The sequence below is a fragment of the Zootoca vivipara genome, chromosome 3 (genome assembly GCF_965207765.1).
Source record: "Zootoca vivipara chromosome 3, rZooViv2.hap1.1, whole genome shotgun sequence".
Lineage (NCBI taxonomy): Eukaryota > Metazoa > Chordata > Lepidosauria > Squamata > Lacertidae > Zootoca > Zootoca vivipara.
The window spans coordinates 117,862,562-117,885,092 of NC_142586.1; the positions used below are offsets into that span (position 1 = coordinate 117,862,562).

At 49.8% G+C, this 22,531-nt stretch overlaps 2 protein-coding genes across 2 annotated transcripts in view; one reads left to right on the forward strand and one right to left on the reverse strand.

The window, feature by feature from the left end:
* CIMIP2C (ciliary microtubule inner protein 2C) overlaps positions 1 to 16,694 on the forward strand; it is a 28,627-nt gene extending 11,933 nt beyond the window's left edge. Inside the window, exon 4 of the mRNA XM_060273204.2 lies at positions 14,497 to 16,694. Within this exon, the coding sequence (XP_060129187.2) occupies positions 14,497 to 14,641 (145 nt within the window). The 3' untranslated portion in view covers positions 14,642 to 16,694. The remainder of the gene's footprint in view (positions 1 to 14,496) is intronic.
* A 220-nt stretch (positions 16,695 to 16,914) lies between these two features.
* Positions 16,915 to 22,531, reverse strand: part of CIB4 (calcium and integrin binding family member 4) — a 31,674-nt gene continuing 26,057 nt past the window's right edge. Inside the window, exons 4-7 of the mRNA XM_088666987.1 lie at positions 19,071 to 19,212; positions 18,715 to 18,824; positions 17,906 to 17,994; positions 16,915 to 17,194 (exon numbers count right to left, since the gene is read on the reverse strand). Coding sequence (XP_088523113.1) covers positions 17,173 to 17,194; positions 17,906 to 17,994; positions 18,715 to 18,824; positions 19,071 to 19,212 — 363 coding nt within the window. The 3' untranslated portion in view covers positions 16,915 to 17,172. The remainder of the gene's footprint in view (positions 17,195 to 17,905; positions 17,995 to 18,714; positions 18,825 to 19,070; positions 19,213 to 22,531) is intronic.

Below are 22,531 nucleotides of genomic sequence, written 5' to 3' on the forward strand. Positions count from 1 at the left end.
GAGAGGCAGATTAATTAAGAGAAGAGAAGGCTGGTAAAAAAAATAGTACATAAAGATTCGCATAGGGGCAGGGAGGATAGGCGTGCAGCCTGGAACACAGGACCTGTCTGGAGAGAGCTAGCAGGAAATCACACCGTTCAAGGGGGAGTTAGCTCTTTACTAGCAAGAACGTGATCTGACTTGGCTGAGTGTCAGGCCTAATGAGCCTAGCAGCTCATCCCTGGTAGGTCTTGCCCCATGGATCAGTTGCTGAGACTGAAAGTCCCTGTCCTCTCCAGGGTTGCCCCCAAGCAATCGGAGACTGTGTCTGCGTGAAGCTGACTTCGCCACCCTCTTCATACCTCTTCTGGTTCTGGGAGGCAAGCGGGAAGGGGAGCTTGTTGCAGCAGGAGGGGGAGACCCCCCGTGACTCTTCACCAGCCTGACTCATCTCTGCTTCTTGGCCTCCCTCTTCCCCTGCTTCATCTTCTGCCTCTGATTCCGGACTTCTCTCTGCCACAGACTCCCCCTGCTCACTAAACCCTGTTACCTCTCAAGCTTCCAACACCACCTCCTCCCAGCCTTCTCCTTCTTCTCCCTCTAACCACCCATCATTTCTCAGCTGATTCCCCCAACCGTTCCTCTGTATCCAACCAGTCCATGACAGAATCATAGAATTGTAGAGTTGGAAGGGACCCCAAGGGTCATCTTGTCCAACCCCTGCAGTGCAGGAATCACAACCGAAGCATCTGTATGAAGCTACATTACTCTGAGCTGGGCCATCAGCTCAGCTAGTCTTACCTCGTTTGACAGGCAGCAGACCTCCAGGGTCTCGGGCAGGCAGGGCAAAATCTCTCCTAAGCCCCCCGGGGCCTTCTGCATATACAGCAGGTGTTCTGTCCCTGAGCTGAGATCCTTTCCCTCTGCATCTTGTGCCACTTGCTCAGGTGTCATGATCCGGGCTCACCGACCAGGAATAACTCCATCTTCTTGGTTCTATGCACACAATAATTGGAGCAGAATGGGATTCACCTTTCGCCAAAGCAATGAACTGAAACGGAGAAATCCCGTCTCTTGCCTTGTGCTTAGAAGGTGTTAATGGACAACTAACCCACCTTACGCGATCTTAAGTAGGTGGCCTTTTAGATTACAACGGGCCAGCTCATGGGTTCTAGCTCAGCTCTCTCGGCACACAATGCTGGCTTTCCTGACAAACTTTCCGTCACTTTATTTTATTTACACACACACACACACACACACACACACACACACACACACACCATTCAAATGCCCACACATTTAATCCCTTGAGCTTAGAGGGTGATGGATCTGTGGTTCTGGCGCTTGTCCAGGGTCCGTGTTTCCTTTGGAATGAGGCACAGCAGAGACTGGTGTCTTTAGGATATATGGCTTATTTACACATGTCTACAACCCGAGCCTACGATGGAAGGGCACCCAGAATTCACACCCCGGGAAGGTCTTGCTTCTCCCATGAACACAGCCTTGGGTTGCTGCAGAAATCAGGCATGGCTCTGTCGCTCTTGGTTTGCAACCTGCTGCTTTGCTTCTCGCTCACATCACTTCAGACCCTCTGCTCTCAACTCTGGCTTTGTCTTTCCAATGGCTTCACCCATTTGTCATCTCACATAGAGCCCCTTCCTTTGTTCCCCTTAATGGCCCATCATCTCACTGGGAAGCTAGCCTGGCTATTCCAGGAATTAGAAGGGAGCCTAGGCTTTCAGCCTAACCCAGGGGCCAGCAAACTTTTCCAGCAGGGGGCCGGTCCACTGTCCCTCAGACCTTGTGGGGGGCCGGACTATATTTGGGGGAGGGGTGAACGAATTCCTATGCCCCACAAATAACCCAGAGATGCATTTTGAATAAAAGGATACATTCTACTCATGTAAAAACACCAGGCAGGCCCCACAAATAACCCAGAGATGCATTTTAAATAAAAGGACACATTCTACTCATGTAAAAACATGCTGATTCCCGGACCATCCGCGGGTCGGATTGAGAAGGCAATTGGGCCGCATCTGGCCCCGGGCCTTAGTTTGGAGACCCCTGGCCTAACCCCTTGCCCCTCAAACACATAACACTGTGGATCTGGGAGCTCCCCACTTTCTCATCTCGCTTCTGTTTCTAGCAGGGAACAGGGTCTTCCCTCCCCACACAATCAACTTTGTTTTGAGATTCCTCTAGGCCACCCCTAGACAATGTCGTTGGGCTCTCAGCTGCGTGTTGTGCTTGAATGCATCGTTTGAAGGCAGTATTTACAGTTTTTATTGCAATTGTATCTTTGTAATTCATTGTGAATGTAATCTGATTAAAATTATGGTGTGATTTTGTTGTACCCACCGGGAGTGGGCGGGCGAACAGTTGTAGGAGAACAGCTGTAGGTGGTGAGCAAGTCTTTAGAGTTAGCAAGTAAAGATCTCCTGGTCGATATGAAGAAAGGTCCCCGCCTCTTGGATGAGGCTTCTTGCTCTCAGGACACACTCCTCATTTGTATTTCTTGTGCATTCCTCTCTGAGACGATGGTTTGTTTCCTGAACCCTCATGCATGTCATTTTCATTCATAACCTGAAGCTGATTCCTGTAAGTCTAAAAGAATTGCAAAAGCCTGTTTGAAAATCCTTTCCCTCCCTGCTCCTGGCTTATCTCTGTGCATTGCTTTGAATAAAGCTCACCAGCCTTTGCCAGCAAGGCCTTCCATCTGTGTGCGTCCTTATTTAAGGAGGGTGGCCTGAAAAGAGGAGGTGGGGAGCGATCCTGTGTGAATGGCAAAACAAGCAGGGAAGACCTCTGGCCTTGGCGCTTGCCCTGAGCCTATGGCGTTCTCCATGTGCTAAATGCTCTGTAAAAGTGTCCTCTAAGATGCTGTGCACTTCTCCACTCAGCGCACAGTGGAGCTGTGGAACTCTCTCCCGCAGGACGCAGTGATGGGCCCCAACCTAGATGGCTTTAGAAGAACAAATCAATGGAGGAGGAGAGGGCTACCAATGGCTATTAGCTTTGATGGCTCTGCTCTGCCTCCACAGTTGCAGACAGCAATTCTTCTGAACCCCAGTTGCTGGAAACCACAGGAGGGGAGAGGGCTCTTGTGCTTGAATCTTGCTTGCTGGTTTCTCACAGACATCTGGTTGGCCAGTGGGAAAACAGCATGCTAGACTAGTCAGACCATGGACCTGATCCAGAAGTTTCTTCTTCATAGAATGACATGGTTGGAAGGGACCCCCAAGGGTCATCTATTCTAACCCCCTGCAATGCAGGAATCTCAGCTAAAGCATCCCTGACAGATGGCCATCCAACCTCTGCTTAGAAACCTCCAAGGAAGGAGAGCCCACAACCTCCTGAAGGAAACTGTTCCACTGTCGAATGCCTGTCAGAAATTTTTTCCTGATGTTTAGTCAGAGTCTCCTTTCTTGCAACTTGAATCCTTTGGTTTATGGAAGTTTTTAATGACTCATGTTTTAATGTATTTTTAATCTTTTGTTGGAAGCTGCCCAGAGTGGCTGGGGAAACCCAGCCAGATGGGCAGGGCAGAAATTATTATTATTATTATTATTATTATTATTATTATTATTATTAGATCATTGTTATTATTTGGTTTGGGTCCTTCCCTCGGGAGCAGGAGAAAACAAGCTTGCACCCTCTTCCATGTGACATGGATATTTGAAGATAGCTATCATATCTCCACTTATCCAGGCTAAACACACTGCTTTGGGGTTTCCATGGGTATCTGGTTGTCCATTGTGAGAACAGGAGGCTGGAGCAGATGGGCTGCTGGCCTGATCCAGCAGGCTGTCCATAGGTTCTCCCTGCCCAGTGCCCAGAAGGGGGTGAGCAAGGGAGAGGAGCTTAGAGCAGCTGCTCCCTTCCCAGCTTACCCAGAAGTGACAGGGCAGCACCACGTGAAGGACGGTTAGGGGGCTTCCTACCTGGAAGAGGGGCCTTCTCCCTGCCCCTTTCTGGCACCATTCCTGTGGCATCTGCTGGGGGAATCTCAGCAGGGTAACGCTTGCCTCGCTGCTCGTGTTGCCACGTTTATGCCACACAGCTGTTGAAGGTACAGCCAAACCCTGCCGGAAAAAGCATTGGCAATCCTGAACCAAACGGCTGTGCCAAAAGAGCAGACTGGCATCACCAGAGCACGATGTGCCAGTGGCACAACCATTCCTGCTTGTACCGCCCCCGCCCACAAAAATGCCTATTTTATGTGCCTGTCTGGGAGAGCTAAGTGGCGCATTCAGTATTGCCAGTCAGCCTGCCGTTGCAAAGCGACCTCTCTGGGGCAGGCTGGCATTACTCACGAATGATCGGCTCTAAGAAGCATTTTTCTAGGGCATGTTGCTCTGCCAGAGAAAATAGGTTACCCTTGTGGATTTGTGCTGGCCGGATACGAGCTGTGTATTTTCGGGTCTCCGTAATCCGGAGAGGGCAGTGTTTCTTCTCAGGCTTCCGCGGCCGATAGACGTAGCTGTCGTTTTGCCTGCTGTCTTGGGGCGAGGAGATGTGTTGCTCTCGAATGGCAGCCGAGCAAAAGAGAGAACATCAGAAGGGCCCTGTAGCTGGGTGAGGCCAATAGGGACGCATCTAGCCCAGCGTCCTGTTCTCACTCCTGCCAGTCAGGTGCCTCTGGGAACCCCACAAACAGATTGCAAGCACAGGAGCAGCCCTCTCCCATCCCGTGGTTTCCAGTGACGGGGATTCAGAAGCACGGCTGCCTTCAACTTTGGAAACAGGGCAGAGCCATCCTGGCTAGTAGTAGCCATCAACAGCCCTCCCATCCTCCGTGAATGGGTCCCATTATCTTTTAAAGCCATTGAGGTTGGCGGCCATCACTGTCTCGTGTGGCAGTGTAAAGAAGGGCTTCTTTTTATCTGCCCCGAATCTTCCAACATATTATTATTATTATTATTATTATTATTATTATTATTATTATTAGAGTTTATATACCACCCTATATACCGCCCTTTATATACCGCCCTCAATCTTCGTGTGGCAGCACCTACCCTTTGGAACTCCCTGCCTCTTGAGGTCAAGCCTTCATTGAATTCTTTTCGGAAAATGGTCAAAGGCCTGGAAACGATGCCTTATGAGGAACGGCTTAGGGAGCTGGGCATGTTTAGCCTGGAGAAGAGAAGGTGAAGGGGTGATATGATAGCCATGTTCAAATATATAAAAGGATGTCATATAGAGGAGGGAGAAAGGTTGTTTTCTGCTGCTCCAGAGAAGCGGACACAGAGCAATGGATTCAAACTACAAGAAAGAAGTTTCCACCTAAACATTAGGAAGAACTTCCTGACAGTAAGAGCTGTTCGGCAGTGGAATTTGCTACCAAGGAGTGTGGTGGAGTCCTTCTTTGGAGGTCTCTAAGCAGAGGCTTGACAGGCATATGTCAAGAATGCTTTGATGGTGTTTCCTGCTTGGCAGGGGGTTGGACTGGATGGCCCTTGTGGTCTCTTCCGACTCTATGATTCTGTGAGTCTATGCCCGGAGGTCTCAGGGTGGTTCACAGGGGCAAAAATCACAACATACTGTATTTTTCCGTGTATAAGACACCCCCTATTTTAAAAAAACCCAAAATTAAGAAATTAATTTGTTTAGCTTTTTCTTTGGGGGGGGGGAGGTCACTTCTGCCAATCGCTCGCCCGCCACTGCCGATCACTTGCCACAGCCACTGCCGATCACACACCGTGCCGCAGCCGCCACCAACAGCCCACCCACCCACTTGCCGCAGTCGCCAATCGCCTGCCCAATTGCCACAGCCACAGCCAATCACCAGCAGGCCTTGCCGCAGCCACCAATCACCCGCCCAATCGCTGCTGCCAGTCTCCTGCTTGCTGCTGCCACTAATTGCACGCCCCCCCCCCCGCATTCACTATCCGTGTATAAGACGGCACACAATTTTTGCCTAAATTTTTAAAGCAAAAGGCATCGTCTTATACACGGGAAAAATACGGAATTTTTCGCACCATAGGACGCACCTAGTTTTTAGAGGAGGAAAACAAGAAATTGTCCTAGGCATAGCAGCCAACTCCTAGAGGCCTGGATGCCTTTGCCCCCCCCCCTAAATATTTGAGGAAGCTTCTTTTGCAAAGGGGGAAAGCTCCCATTTATTTCGAGGATCAGCTCAAAGTTGTGCAGCTTTTTTTGCAAATTGGAAAAGCCTCGTTTTGGAAGCGGGGATCAGCTCACAGTTGTGCAGCTTTTTGAGCTTACCTTGCAAAGGGGAAAAATCCTGTTTTTATGGGGTTCAACTCACAGTTCTGCAGCTTCTCTAGGAAAGGAAAGGGACCCATTTCTACAGTTTCCAGACAGATAATCTAATCAGCCAGTCACAGGTCGCTGGGGAAACAAGCAGCCCCTCTGCAGACAACAATTGAGGCCTGGGCAAGGGGCCTGGGCAGGCCGGGAAGGGAGCTAGCTCCCTTATCTCCCTCCCCGATCTCTTGCAATCAGCTGCTGAGCGGGTCATTTCAACACTCTCTTTCCCTCTTGTTAGTCTTTAGCTCAGGGGTCCCCAGACTTACCGGGCTTCGGGCCGGTGCCCGCCGCGCCTATCTTGATTTCAGCAGCCTATCTTGATTTCAGCAAGGCCTTTGACAAGGTGCCCCATGATATTCTTGTAAAGAAGCTGGTAAAATGTGGGCTAGACAATGCTACCATTCAGTGGATTTGTAGCTGGATTACTGACCGAACCCAAAGGGTGCTCATCAATGGCTCCTCCTCATCCTGGAGAGTAGTGACTAGTGGGGTGCCACAGGGTTCTGTCTTGGGCCCAGTCTTGTTCAACATCTTTATCAATGACTTGGATGATGGGCTTGAGGGAATCCTGAGCAAGTTTGCAGATGACACCAAGTTGGGAGGGGTGGCTAACACCCCAGAGGACAGGATCACACTTCAGAATGACCTTAACAGATTAGACAACTGGGCCAAAGCAAACAAGATGAATTTTAACAAGGAGAAATGTAAAGTGCTACACTTGGGCAAAAAAAATGAAAGGCACAGATACAGGATGGGAGACACCTGGCTTGAGAGCAGTACATGTGAAAAGGATCTAGGAGTTTTGGTTGACCACAAACTTGACATGAGTCAGCAGTGTGATGCAGCAGCTAAAAAAGCCAATGCAATTCTGGGCTGCATCAATAGGAGTATAGCATCTAGATCAAGGGAAGTAATAGTACCACTGTATTCTGCTCTGGTCAGACCTCACCTGGAGTATTGTGTCCAGTTCTGGGCACCACAGTTCAAGAAGGATACTGATAAGCTGGAACGTGTCCAGAAGAGGGCAACCAAAATGGTCAAAGGCCTGGAAACGATGCCTTATGAGGAACGGCTTAGGGAGCTGGGTATGTTTAGCCTGGAGAAGAGAAGGTTAAGGGGTGATATGATAACCATGTTCAAATATATAAAAGGATGTCATATAAAGGAGGGAGAAAGGTTGTTTTCTGCTGCTCCAGAGAAGCGGACACGGAGCAACGGATTCAAACTACAAGAAAGAAAATTCCACCTAAACATTAGGAAGAACTTCCTGACAGTAAGAGCTGTTCGGCAGTGGAATTTGCTGCCAAGGAGTGTGGTGGAGTCTCCTTCTTTGGAGGTCTTTAAGCAGAGGCTTGACAGCCATCTGTCAGGAATGCTTTGATGGTGTTTCCTGCTTGGCAGGGGGTTGGACTGGATGGCCCTTGTGGTCTCTTCCAACTCTATGATTCTATGATTCTATGATTCTATGTGGCGGGCCGGAGGGCAGGGGAGTGCGCGAGCAGCGGGCCGGAAGGCGGGGGAGTGCGCGCCCATGTGCATGCGCACACGCACATGGTCGGGATAAAAATCGCTGAAAACCGCTTGTGTGCATGTGTATGGGCCTCCCCCGACACGGAAGTGCATCGGAAATGGCCTCTTCTGGGTCGGGAGAGGCCCATACGCATGCGCACAAAGGATTTTCGGCGATTTTTTGCCGATTTCGAAGATCGTCGCCGCGCTGCGCGCCGTAAGAGTGGGCGGCGGCAGCGGGCGGCGGGGGTCGTCGCGGGCCGGATTGGGAGGCCAATTGGGTCGCATCCGGCCCGGGGGCCTTAGTTTGGGGACCCCTGCTTTAGCTCTTTCTTAAAATAAAATAAAAAAACACGATCTGCATTTCGCCCCTGGACAATTCGGCTCCAGGGACCCGGCTCCAGGGACCACGCATTCGCTCCATAAGACGCACAGAATCTCCGCTTACTTTTTAGGAGGAAAAAGGTGCGTCTTGTGGAGCGAAAAAATTGGTAATCGGAAGAAAAACAACATCCCAATAACTCCCCTCCCTCCCCGGAAAGAGCCACATTTTAAAAAGGCATAGGATGCCAATCAGATCAACCAAAGGCCTGGTTAAAAAGGAATGTTTTTGCCTGCCGCCTAAAGGTGTATAATGAAGGGCCAGGCAAACTTTCCCTGGGGAGAGCATTCCGCAGATGGGGAGCCACTGCAGAGAAGGCCCTGTTCTTGTGTTGCCACCCTCTGGACCTCTTGAGGAGGAGGCACACGAAGGAGGGCCTCAGAAGATGATCTCAGGTGGGTCCATATGGGAAGAGGCAGTCTTTGAGGTATTGCGGTCCTGAGCTTTGCCGGACATTTGCGAGTTCGGCGCCAGGTTTAGAATGCGGTGAGCAGTTCCACTGCACTGGGTGCCAAGCCAAGAGGTGCAAAATTGAGAAGATCCATAATTGAGAAGATCCATTTGGGAATGCCAAATTTTGGCCTTGCACGGGGTGCCACATTACAAAAGGTGACCAAAGTCTGCCCCTGAGGTTTTCTAGTGTTAGGAGCTAGTGCAATTCTGGGCTGCATCAATAGGAGTATAGCATCTAGATCAAGGGAAGTAATAGTCCCACTGTATTCTGCTCTGGTCAGACCTCACCTGGAGTACTGTGTCCAGTTCTGGGCACCACAGTTCAAGAAGGATATTGAAAAGCTGGAACGTGTCCAGAGGTGGGCAACCAAAATGGTCAAAGGCCTGGAAACAATGCCTTATGTTTAGCCTGGAAAAGAGAAGGTTAAGGGGTGATATGATAGCCACGTTCAAATATATAAAAGGATGTCATATAGAAGAGGGAGAAAGGTTGTTTTCTGCTGCTCCAGAGAAGCGGACACGGAGCAATGGATTCAAACTTCAAGAAAGAAGATTCCACCTAAACATAAGGAAGAACTTCCTGACAGTAAGAGCTGTTCGGCAGTGGAATTTGCTGCCAAGGAGTGTGGTGGAGTCTCCTTCTTTGGAGGTCTTTAAGCAGAGGCTTGACAGCCATATGTCAAGAATGCTTTGATGGTGTTTCCTGCTTGGCAGGGGGTTGGACTGGATGGCCCTTGTGGTCTCTTCCAACTCTACGATTCTATGATTCTAGGAGAGAGAAAAGCCTTTCCTCTCACCACTTTCTCCGTGCCATGAATGATCTTATAAACTCCTGTCGTGTGGCTTCATCCTCGCCTTTTAGCCGAACGAAGGCATCCCAAATGCTTGATCCTTTCTTCAAAGGGGAGTTGCTCTCCCACCCCCCCTTTGATCATTTCGGTTGTTCTGCTCCAGGGGAGAGAGCGCCTTTTGAGTTTATTTGTGCGAGTCTTCCAATGCTGGCTTTGACCACAACGCTTCTCCCTGTGGCCACTGCTGTGAGAATGACTTCTGGAAGCGACCTGATTCACACCTTGAATCCCCCCCCCCTGCCGCCCCCCTGTATGAGTAGGCATACAGCCCTGAACCGTCTTGTGCTTCGTGACTGCCCTCTGGTGGCTCAGCGTGGCAGTTCCACCACACTGCGACCTCGAGGTTTTCAGGAAAAATAGGGGCTGACGGACACCAGATGAGCAGAACGCTTTTATTAGTGCGCACTTATGTGTGCCTAGTGACCAGCCCCTGTGGTGGGGTAGCATTGATGTTCCAGCATGGCTTTGCTTCAGCCACCGACTGGTGACGCACAGATCCTGCACATATCACAAAGAATGGCACATGGGTTGAGGTTAGGGAGCAGTCTTATTTTATAATTTAAAAAGGGAAAGGACCCCTGACAGTTAAGTCCAGTTGCGGACGACTCTGGGGTTGCGGCACTCATCTCGCATTATAGGCTGAGGGAGCCAGTGTTTGTCCGCAGACAGCTTCTGGGTCATGTGGCCAACATGACTAAGCCGCTTCTGGCGAACCAGAGCAGCGCACGGAAACACCGTTTACCTTCCCGCCAGAGCGGTACCTTTTTATCTACTTGCACTTTGACGTGCTTTCGAATGGCTAGGTTTGAAATAATTAGGATGGTGGTTTTGAATTCTGTGCCCCACCCTTGTGTCCATTATTGTTGAAGGGTGAGCTGTAGATGTTGTTGTTGCTGTTTAGTCGTTTAGTCGTGTCCGACTCTTCGTGACCCCATGGACCAGAGCACGCCAGGCACTCCTGTCTTCCACTGCCTCCCGCAGTTTGGTCAAACTCATGTTCGTAGCTTCGAGAACACTGTCCAACCATCTCGTCCTCTGTCGTCCCCTTCTCCTAGTAGATAGTTTTAATTAATTACTTAACCCTTTAAACAGGGCCCATCCATCCAGGCACCTTTCCTCGGTCACATTGCCTTAGGATCGTAAGAAGTTCTGTTGGTCCATCAAGCTCAATATTGTCCACACTGACTGGCAGCTGCTGTTGCCATTTGTCTGTCTTGAAAAACCAGGGAGGGAGCCCTGAAGTCAAACAGCTGGCAAATACTCCTGCTTGCAATCGCTGCCCATCAGATGCGGCACAACCACTAGGGAAAAGCAGCCCATGTAGGAGAAGGCAAACTCTGGTCCTAAACCTCTTCTGCCTTGCGGGAGATCTTTGGGAGAAGAAAAGGCTCAGGAGTAAACCCTACAGCAGGGATGTCCAACCGGTTGGCCGCGATCGACTGGTCGATCCCTGGGAGGTTTGAGTCGATCGCAGGCTCTTTTACCTTCAGGGTGGGGGGGGGAGAGGGTCCTCCATTTGCGCATGATCGCTAGAACGAAAGACGGAGTTTTCGCTGTGAGGCTGTTTGTTCCCTGATCGTTCTTTTGGTGAGTGATTTATTCCTTTTCCCCCTAAAGAAAGCTCAACATTTTAGACCTGCGCTGTAAAAACAGGTCAACAACTATGACTTTCCTCCCTAAAAAAAAAAGCTTTGATCTGATCACTTCCAGTCCCCCCCCCCCTATGAGTAGATCGCAGTCTCTTGGGAGCTGGACGTCCCTGCCCTACAGAAATCCGGAGTGGAGTCCCTAAGGCGGTTGGGTGGCACCTCGTACGCCTCCTTCCGTCAGTTCCTGCAGCCAAGCTGGTGCCAAATGTCTTGCTCTGCTTTCCTTTGGACCACGTCAGCGAGGCCGAGGGGAGGGGGGGGTCTTGTCATCTGGGCAGCCCAGGACCTCCATGCACGCTGCCCAGACTTGTGCACTTTGGTGCTGCAACTGCAGCAAGAACAACACAGGAGAGAGCAGCTGCAATTTCACTGCAGCCACAGCAGGCGCTGTGATTCTCTAGCAGTTTAACTCCTGGGATCGCACTCTATTGTCTCTCGAGACAGATGGATGGGGTATAAATAATAATAAAATGATGATGATGATGGTGATGATGATTAACGAAATGCCCCAGTTGTGGTCTGCAAAAATCTACATTGCCCAGGTTCCACAAAGAGTCTGTCTGTGGGGAATATCTTAACTTGTGTCCTTGCACTGTCCTTTCTGCCACCCGCAGAGGCAAATCCTGACCCTTTTTCTCCTCTCTCTCTCTCTCTCTCTCTCAAAAAAGCCTTCTCTGAGCCAGAAGCATTCATGCACAAAGCAGGTTCTGAAAAGTAATTTTCAGGAAAACAAAACAGTTCAGAAAGGCAGCCCCAAACAGCTGTGGCTGTAGGTTTGGATCCATAAGACAAGAAATTGGAATTAAAGGGGCCCGCCTGAAATGCGGATCAATAGCAGATGAGTGAAGCAAAGGAAAAGGTAGAAGGTGTTTGTTTTTCTCTGGCTGGTAAAATGTGAGCTGTTCTTAGGAAATTCGGCTTGTCTGTTTCGTTTATTGGATTGTGTTTATATTTTGCTTCTCGTTTGGCAAAGAGGAAAGAGGGAGAAATTCAGTCCATTTCACATTTTAACGTGATCCTACCTGTTCCACCCTTTCCAGAACAAGACAATGCCCCAAGATAAGGCCATCCTTTGATGCTTTCACTCTCCCAATTTTGCAGAACAGTTCTCCAGCCAAAACAATTAAATAAATGGGCATAGGAATGTTTCCCACCCCCATAAATATGTGTATATAATCGCAAAAATAACATACAATAATGCATTTTATTTTGAGAGGTCGCTTGCATATTGTGCAAAATTACTCCAAAAGACTTGCATGCTAAAACGATGGCAAATGCTTGTGAATTAAGATAATTTGCAAACTGTGATGGCAGTGTAAAGAGGTGAATTTAAGACTGAGTGAGAAATCAAAACGGAAGTTGGCAGACCTACCCATTTTGAATCCAGTTGCACATTGTGTGGCCCCCAGGCCTAGTTTTTTAGTGCCCTGGAGTTTAGGGAGCTCCAACTGGGGTATTCCTTCCTTCCTTCTTTTCTTTTCTTTTTTTCCAGAGCATACAAGATTTATTTCAGGTATTTACAGCCTGCTTTCCAATTTGAGAATGAGAACTTCCACGGCACATTTTGCTTTCTCCCCGTGGAAACTGCTCTTTATTATTTCCTTGCATTTATACCACACTCTTCCACCAAGGGAACTCAGGGCAGCTTTAGGCAATGCTTCCTCAATCAATCTTTTTTCAAGTTAGGAATCGAAATACTATGAAAAAGTTTGATTCTTGCAGACTCTGTTAAGCTCTAGCAAAGAGGCATCCTAAACTACTACCGTATTAAAAAGGGCACACTGTCAATAGAAAGGTTGGAAAAAAATCATAGTTTTCTTATGGGGATGTTGACCGTTTCCCCCCACCCCAACCCAATCGTGTGTGTGTGTGTGTGTGTGTGTGTGTGTGTGTGTGTGTTGGTCTTTCTTAACATGGTTGATATAAGCAGGAGTCGCCAGACTTACCCGGCTTTGGGCCGGTGCCCGCTGCGCCGATTGCGCGGCGGGCCGGAGGAGTGCGTGCCCGTGCGCATGCGCACACACACTTACTGGCGCAGTGGCGCGCTTCCAGGTCGGAAAAAACGCCGAAAATCATTTGTGCGCATGCGTATGGGCCTCCTCCGACCCGGAAGTGCACCAGTAATGACCTCTTCTGGGTCGGGAGAGCCCATACGCATGCGCACAAAGATTTTCGGCAATTTTTTCTGATCTGGAACTGCGCCGCCGCGCAGCACGCCGTAAGAGCGGGCAGCGGCAGCGGGCGGCGGGGGTCGTCGCGGGCCGGATTGGGAAGCCAATTGGGCCGCATCTGGCCTGCGGGCCGTAGTCTGGGGACCCCTGGTATAAGTATGCAAAAACTAAAAATCCAAGGCTGCAATGAATATTCCACAATAACCTCCAGGGGTGCAGAGGAAGTGCCTCTCTGGGATTCCCATTGTTATAAGAAAAAACTGCTCCTTTTTCCCTTATGGGGTATCCAAGAGCCCATATAGAGTCCTTAAGTGGGTTCCCTATCGGAAGGGGAAAACAACAGAGGCCAACCAGAGAATATGGAGAAGCAAAGCAGCTAGGGAGCCTGATCTTTATTAACTGTTGCAACAGGGTCCCCGTTCCCCACACGCAGGAGGAAGGAGAACCCAGAACAATGGTGCGCAAGCCCTTATACAGACTATTGAAATTGCCTCCCCTGTAGCTCAAGACCACCCCCCAAAACATCATACATGCCTCACAGAAGGAGGTGGTCCCCAGCAGAAATTGGAGTGTGTTGCTTCTCTCCTGTCTGCCAGGATACCTGATAAGGCCTTATCTGATCACCTTTTCTGGGTAGCCTGGCCATTCCTTTGAGATGGCAAATACTTCCTGAATCTCTATCTGATGTTCAGAAGACATCTGAGGGCAGCCTTGTTTAGGGAAGCTTTTAATGCCTGATGTTTTAATGTGTTTTTATTCTTTTGTTGGAAGCTGCCCAGAGTGGCTGGGAAAACCCCGCCAGATGGGCAGGGTATAAATAACATTATTATTATTATTATTATTATTATTATTATTATTATTATTATTATATCACTTACGCATATTGATAGTGTGCTCAGCTTAACTGATACTTGCCAGACTGTATTTACAGGGAGGTGCAAGCCCCTACCGTCCAGAGACAGTTTGAAAGCTTTTCCCATTTCCTTCCTCCTTGCAGAGAAATATTTGAGGTCCATTTGGGAGAGTCAAAATGGCCTCAAGATTGTTCTCCTGTTCTAGTTCAGACACGTGGTTTATATACTTATGGATGTGTTTGCCGTGCACATTTATGAACACGTATTTAAGACCTTAGAATTCCCATAACGCCACCCCCCCCCTGCGTTCAGGTCTCAGCCATCAGCCATGTAACCCATTTCCCCCCTTGTGTGCTTGTTCTCCCCCCTGACCTCCAGCCCGCCGCTGAGTGCCAAAACATTGTGGCACCTCCATCGTGTGTCTCCGGAGAACCTACGGACATACCAGACTTTCCCCTCGGGGAAGAGGGTGACCTCGCAAGAGAGAGAAGTCCGAGACAGCTATTTCGAATACAGGGCCTGAGCAGAGACCGCCACGTCGCCGTTGACAGCCTTTGTCGGCACGGATGTCAGAGCCGGGCGACAGGAGATCATAAGAGCTGGATTTTCCCCTCCTGCCCTGCCATATCATGTTGCCCCAGGAATACCTGGGGGAAGTTCCATTCCATAAAAAATGAACTTCTGGGGCATAGCCCAGTGATTAAATTCCCCCACCCACCATCCCTCAGACACACACGCTAGCCTCAATTTTTGTACCGTCTGCTGTGTTGTTTGCATTGCACACAATCCTGGACACGGCAAATAGCCAAACTGCGGGATTGACTCGCAGAAGATGCGATGTCAGACCCCCCAAGTATACCCTGTTTTCTAGGGGCAGCCCCGGATTGACAGAAGCCGTCCCGGGTTCTGATTTGATCCCGGAAAGCCTCGCTTTTGCTTAGGACGTCCCTATTTTCATCAGAGAAAAATGTTGGCGGGTCTGAGATGCAACCATGGACCACTGACTCGGATGCCGTTAAAGGGGAATTAGACCGACTCCTGGAGGAATTGGCTAGAGGCTATCGGCGGCCTCTGGTCACAAGGGGTATATGAAGATCAGTTTCTGGGAAACAAAAGCGGGAGTGCGCTCCCGTGAGCATGTCTTGTTTGTGGCAACCAGAGGCATTTGCTCGGCCACCGTGGGGAAGAGGATGCTGGACTAGATGGACCTTTGGTCTGATCCAGCTGCAGGGCTCTTCTGATCTTAGAATGGTAGAGTTGGAAGGGACCCCCAAAGGTCCTCTAGTCCAACCCCTTGCGATGCAGGAAGCGCAGCTAAAGAATCCCCAACAGATGGCCCCCCGACCTCTGTTGAAAAATCTCCAACGAAGGACTATCGGCTCCCGTGGGTGTCCGTTCCTCTTGTGCATCAATCAGCAAAACACCACCCCATCTCCACTTTCCAGAGTGGGGCACTATCAAGTCCAGACAAGTTCCTGGCAGGCAGAGGCACTGAGCTTGCAAAGATTCAGCTGAGTTGCTTGCCTGGAACCCTACGCACTCTACATCCTCGGGGAGATAATATTGTGCAAATGGCTGACTTGCCTTCCTTCTGGGTTAATGGTAGGCGTTCCATCTGTTACCGTAAGAGAGGGCTCATCCACACTTACTTTTACACTTACTCGCACTTTGAGTTTTCTGCAAATGGCTGTTTCCTCCGATTCAGCGGTAAAGTCATGGGCAAAATCCCAGGGCCAAAAAAATTAAGCATTTGGACACAATGCTTTAAAGCACAGACCCATGGCTAGAAAACACGGCACAAAAGGAAGTCTGGGTGAGGCCTTCACTGCAGCAAACATGATTCTGTGCAGCCCAAAGAACCAAGATTGAGGTCAGGGTGAGACGGTGCCAATCTTACTAAAGGGGGGGACAGTCCCTTGCTGGAAAAACCAGATAATAAGCTGAGAGTCTTTGGGAGCTAAAGGAAAAAGGATGCTTTCATACTTGTTTGGCCTGAGTTTATTTCTTTTGTAAGTAAAGAAGAGCAAGGACTTCCCTTGCCCAATAAACAAATATGGCAGATACAGTGGTACCTCGGTTTATGAACACAATTGGTTCCGGAAGTCTGTTCATAAACTGAAGCGAACTTTCCCATTGAAAGTAATGGAAAGTGAATTAATCCGTTCCAGGTGGGTCCGCGGCGTTCGTAAACCGAAAATTCGTAAACGGAGGTGTTCATAACCCGAGGTTCCACTGTATAGCGAATCAGGGCATTGGAATATGTTAATTCATTTCCCCTGGTATAATAGAGTCCATGTTTTGTCACCTTGTCTTGTTCAATCGTTAAGGTAAAGGGACCCCTATTACATCTATGCAAAAATAGCTCCTGTCGCTACCTTCCTCGCATTCACATGCCTGCGGTTTATTTATTTGGTTTTCGTTATATTGTCTGCATTTCTTTGACAGTGATCTGCAATTGTACATCGACTCAGTATATTGCCTTCAGATCCCTTTTGGGGAACACTGTATTTTGCAGAATTTTGTATCAAGTTTTTTTTATAAAAAGGTAATAAAAATCATTTAAAAAGAAAACAGAACTGGAATAGGGGTCGGGGAGCATAACCAGGGACGCTTGATCTGCAAAACAGATTTCTCTGTGCAAGGAATTAAGGGTGCAAATGGGTGTGGAGAAATTCCCACCCCCTGGAATTCCACGAGAAAAATCACCGCCCTGCCCTGCCCTGCATTTTGCCGGAACCAAGGTGTCCAACCCTACCATTCCGCCCTCCCTTTTGTAAGCAGGAGCCCAGTGCCCACTCTGAACTGAAAACGCAACCGCTCTCCAAGACTGCCATGGCGAGGAAAAGAGGGAGATATGAGATACTCCATGTTCTTTGCCTTTCCTCAACAGTCAAATTTTATTCTCCTGCGAAAATATACAGACATATCTGTCTCCTGGGTTCCTTCCCTACAAAAATATATGTGATGGAAGCGTCCCTCTGGAAGAGTTGGTTTTGTGCGTCTTGGCTTGTGTGCCGTCCGGATATCGTGTGCCGCCATCTTGCCGCCCCGTCCTCAGAAGTAGAGCCTAAAATAGCTGCGGGGGAAGGATGGGCAATAAATCCTATATAATAATGTGCAAGTGTTTCTGCGTCCAGATTCCCTGTGTCCCTGTGTCCGCGCTACTGCGCATGTGCCCCACGGACACAGGGATTGGACGCAGAGACTTGACACAGACGCACGCTCTCCCCACCCACCCCACCCCTCTGCCTACCGTTTCCCTCGCAGTCCTCAGAAGAATCGCGGCCTTCTCCTGGGCGCCCGCTGGCCAGCTGGGCTCAGCGGAGCGCCCCGACAAAGCGGCAGCTGTGGGAGGGGCCAACCGCCCCCCCATGCGCCGCCGCCACCCAAAGAGGCTGAATCACAGCCTTCTCCTGGGCGCCCGCCAGCCAGCTGGGCTCAGCGGAGCACCCCGACGAAGCAGCGGCCGTGGGAGGGGTCAATCGGCCCCTCCACGCGCTGCCGCCGGCGAAAAAGGCTGTATGCTCTAGCGCCCGTTTATTAAACGGGCTGAATGACACTAGTCTATTATAATAGGCAAGGAATAGTGGGAATGAGCATAATAGCTCTGTCCCCTGGCAATTGTCGCCGCCACCCTCAAGCTGGAGGGTGACTGTCATGGAAAGCTTGCTCTAGTCATTTTGTTAAAGTTTGGGGCGGGAACTAAGGTACGGGAGCGGGATTTCGGAGCTGGGCCCGTGACGACAAGGTCTGGGTGGCTCAGGTGAGTTTTTGACAGGGTTCTTACTGTAGGAAGTCTGGAGCCTTGGTCATGGCGTGTTCGAACTCCACCAGGGAGAGCATCTTGTCGTTATCCAAGTCGGCCTCCTCCAGGACCTGCTCGGAACGGAAATGTCTGCCTTGAAGACCACTCACTCCTCCCTGACACAGGTGTCCCAACCAAAGGGAATGCCCTGTGCGAGAGACCTACACCTCAAACCATTGGGCTCTGGACATGAGATCAGCGTCTCCTGTTCGCTAGCCAAGGGATGGAGCAAGCCAGCTGTCCCCAACCTGGTACCCTCCCAATTTCTTTTAAAAAAATGTAACTGAGAGAAGATCTCAGAGCCTGGGTGGGTTTGTAGGAGAATATATAGACTCACAGTCTTGAGATTGGAACATCCCTCCCAACACTGCCCTCAAGGCACATGGAAATCATGCGCCGAGGTCCACACCTAAAGTTCTCCCGGTTCACCTCCTTCATCTCATGCTGCACCTCCATCTTCTTAATCAGCAACTCAAGGACCACCTGCATCATCTTCTTGGTCAAAAATGGACTACGACTCCCAACAGCCCCTGGGGCCATGGTGTTGGGTGCAGTGGTGGCTAGCGCTGGTGGGGGGGGAGAGACAGGGAGCCCAGCTGACTCAGGCTGATGGGAGTTGTGGTGCCAAACATCTGGAGGGTACCAGGTTGAGGAAACAAGCTTGCTCTGCTCTAGTACTGCGCTAGGAATTGGTGTCCTCCACCTCCCCTGGGCCTACTTTGGCCATTGTCTCGAGGTCTCTGGAGATCTCATAAAAGGAAGGGCATGCTGGGACGTGGGGCGAGACGTACGTGGTTGGCCAGAGACGCAATCTCTTCCTCGCTGAGGTTGTTCCTGTCAATCAATCTGCGGATGACATTCTGGAGGTCTTCCTCGTCAACAAAGCCGTCGTCGTTGAAATCTGGTCAAGGGAAGTGTTGCAAAATGTACGGATGGAATGGGTCACAACATAGGAACATCAGAAGAGGCTGCTGGATCAGGCCAATGGCCCACCTAGTCCAGCATCCTATTCTCACACTGGCCAACCAGATGCCCAGTATGGGGAACCCAGCAAGCAGGATCCGAGCACAAGAGCCACACTCTGGGCGATGACCACATTCCTCGGACCCCGGTTGCCACAAGGGGAATTCGGGGGGAAATACCCTACCGTATATCAGAAAAGCATACTCCATCTTAATGCTCTGGCATGCCCGGTCACTGAAGACAGACGCCATCCCAAGGATGTCCTCAAAGGTGAAGTAGCCGTCAGTGGAGAAGACCTTGCAGATCCGGTCGCGGAAGGGATTCACCTGTGTGGACGGACGAAGGGGGATTGATGCCTGAAGAGAAATCCCATACCCCAGGGGCAAGGGAGCAGCTGGTGAAGGAGGCAGTGGTCCTTCTCGAGAGGTTCAGACCTCGACTATACGGAAATGGCGAAACTGACTGTTAAATGAAGAGGACATTGTGAGGAATTGTTTAAGGAAGAATAGTGACCATTGATGGACTAGGTAAAAGGTAAAGGACCCTGGACGGTTAGGTCCAGTCAAAAGCGACTATCTCCAATTCCTCAAAAGATTCCATCAATGGTCTCTCCGGAAAAATTTGCACATCACTTGGCAAACTAATGCCAGTGTATTGGAAGAAGCAAAGATCACCAGTGTTGAAGCAAGGATTCTTCAACATCAAGTTTGTTGGACTGGTCATGTTCTGCGGATGCCTGATGATCGTCTTCCAAAGCAACTACTCTATTCCAAACTTAAAAATGGAAAGCATATTCCTGGTGGTCAACAAAAGAGGTTCAAAGACTGTCTCAAGGCAAATCTAAAAAAAGTAATATAAACACTGACAACTGGGAAACAGTGACCTGCGAGCGCTCCAGTTGGAGAACAGCCTTTCCCAAAGGTGTCATGGGCTTTGAAGACACTCGAATTCAGGACTCAAGGGAGAAACGTGTTAAGAGGAAGGGACACTTGGCAAATCCACACTGTGATCAACTCCCACCTGGAAACCTATGTCCCCACTGTGGAAGGAAGTGTGGATCCAGAATTGGCCTCCACAGTCAGTTAAAGACTCATTGTTATAACCGTATTTATGGAAGACAATCTTACTCAGCTACGAATGATCGCCAAAGAAGAAGAAGATGGCGTTGCGGCGCTCATCTTGCTTTCAGGCCGAGGGAGCAAGCGTTTGTCCCCAGACCAGCTTTCCAGGTCATGTGGCCAGCAGGACTAAACCACTTCCGGTGCAATGGGACACCGTGACAGAAACCAGAGCGCACAGAAATGCCCTTTACCTTCCCACCACAGCGGTACTTATTTATCTACTTGCACTGGCGTGCTTTCGAACTGCTAGGCTGGCAGAAGCTGGAACAAAGCAACGGGAGCTCACTCCGTCGTGGGGATTCGAACCGCCGACCTTCTGATCGGCAAGCCCAAGAGGCCCGGTAGTTTAGACCACAGTGCCGCCACCTGCGTCCCACTACCTAGCAAACTGTTATTCATACATGAAGTGACAGGCCAGGATTTAAAATATAAGCAACGGGTTATTGAAAGAATTGATGATATCGGGGCTTAGATAACAAATACACATGTGTTCTAAAGGAGAGTCTCATGCTCTATCAAGTGAGCTAAAGGAAGCGGATTATCAATCAACAATGGTTGTCTTTTTTATTTTGAATGTGGAACCTGTATTTCTCATGTGGGGTTTTGTTTTGTCAGGATTTGCAAGCTGCTAGCAGATCACTGTTGAAATCTGAAGCAGCGTCTTTATTAATTAGTTAATTGATTAACTGAATGAAGGCCTCTGACTCCCCCCCCCCCCAAAAAAAACTCAGGCAACATCCCAAGCAGTACCCCTCTTCTACCACCGGGAGGCAATAGGGAGCTTCTTCTCCCTGCCTCCTTTTGTCCAAAGGAGATTAAATTTCCACTCTAGGTAATATGATAATCTCCAAATGCAGACTTATCGCTCGCAGTCTATGAAATGCCCTTTTGAAACCAGCGCTCGACTGATGCATTTAAGATCGGAAAGGCGAATAAATGGCTCCTGGATCATTCCTTTAAGCCGCAGAAGAGTCCAACGATAACCCTTGCCTGATGCTGGGAGCAGAGTCAGGGGGTCTGCAACCCACCTCAGCCCCACCAACTTCCACCACCACCACCACCACCGCTGCCCCCTCCTTCTGCTGCCCCAGATGCTTGCTATAGGGCAAGAGCATGTTGTGGCCCCGGGGTCTGTGGGTGCTCCCCCCACCCAGCTCCCAGAAGTGTGTCCTTTCACACGGCCGTTGGGGGACTGAAAATCCCAGAAAATCCTCTTCACAGGTACCTGTCTTGACAGCAGCAGGTGTGAACAGGACCCAGGGGTCTTAGCCAGAAGCGTAGCAAGGTCAGGTGGTACCCCGTGCAAACAATTCTTTGTCACACACCCCCACACACCCCCACACACATTGCAAATTTTGGGAACGTTTGCCAGAGTTGTTGAGCTTCTTTTAGGGAGGGTTGGCTGTGAAACAGATACGCCCGCTGGTTGTGAAAACCCAACCATTAATCACATAAAACCGTCAGGATGATCGCTGGGCATATTTGCACTATCAGCAGGTGTATTTTCACCACGGCGATCGTGCCAACCACAAAAATCCACCCGCCGGGGTTGTGAGCACTGCCACGCTGATCCGCTGGACGGGGGGGTTATCACACACCCGGCATGACACCCAGGGTGGACCGCGCGCCCCGCACCCCCTTGAGACGCCCCTGGTCTTAGCAGACCACAAGCTTAACATGAGCCCACAGTGCGATGCATTAGCAGAAGGTGAAGAAGATGAAGATGAAGAACAAGCAAATGCTGTTTTTGGCTGCATCAACAGAAGTCTAGGGTCCAGATTAAGGAAAGTCATAGTCCCACTCTATTCTGCCTTGGTGAGTCCACATCTGAAATACTGTGTCCAGTTCTGGGCACCCCAATTTAAGAAGGATGTTGAAAAGCTGGGATGTGTGCAGAGGAGGGCGACCAAGATGATCAAGGGTCTGGAAATCAAGCCTCTCTAAAATAGATCTCATCTCATAGCCCAGAACAGTCAGGAACAGCAAGAGAGAAAAAGAGAGAGAGAGAGAGAATCTCCATTGTTCCGTCTGAAAGGAAAATAAGTGCTTTCCAAAAGAGTCCTGGATAGTGTGTTGTGCTTGCATTACTTTCGCTGGAAAGGATGGCTGTGCCCTAAAAAAAGGGGGAGGCATTTATTTTGGGGAGGAAGCAAAGCGTCAGAGGCTCAGAAGAGAATGGAAAGACACCCAGCCCAACCCACCAATTTAGCCAAGGTGCCTCAGGTGCTGAGCATAAGCACAGAAGAAGAGGCTGCCGGATGAATCCAGTGGCCCATCTAGGCCAGCATCCTGTTCTCACAGTGGACAGCCGTATTCCTGTGGGGAAACTGAGAAGCAGGATCTGAGCAGCAGAGCAACTCTCCCCTCCTGGAGTTTCCAGCAATTGGGATTCAGAAGCCCACCTGACCAATCTGTGGAATGGGCACTATTACAGGTGCCACATTATACTGGGTCTGCATTTGTAAGAAATTGATCTTTGGGTGTGGCGGATCCTGCCCTTTGGAACTCCCTGCCTATTGATATC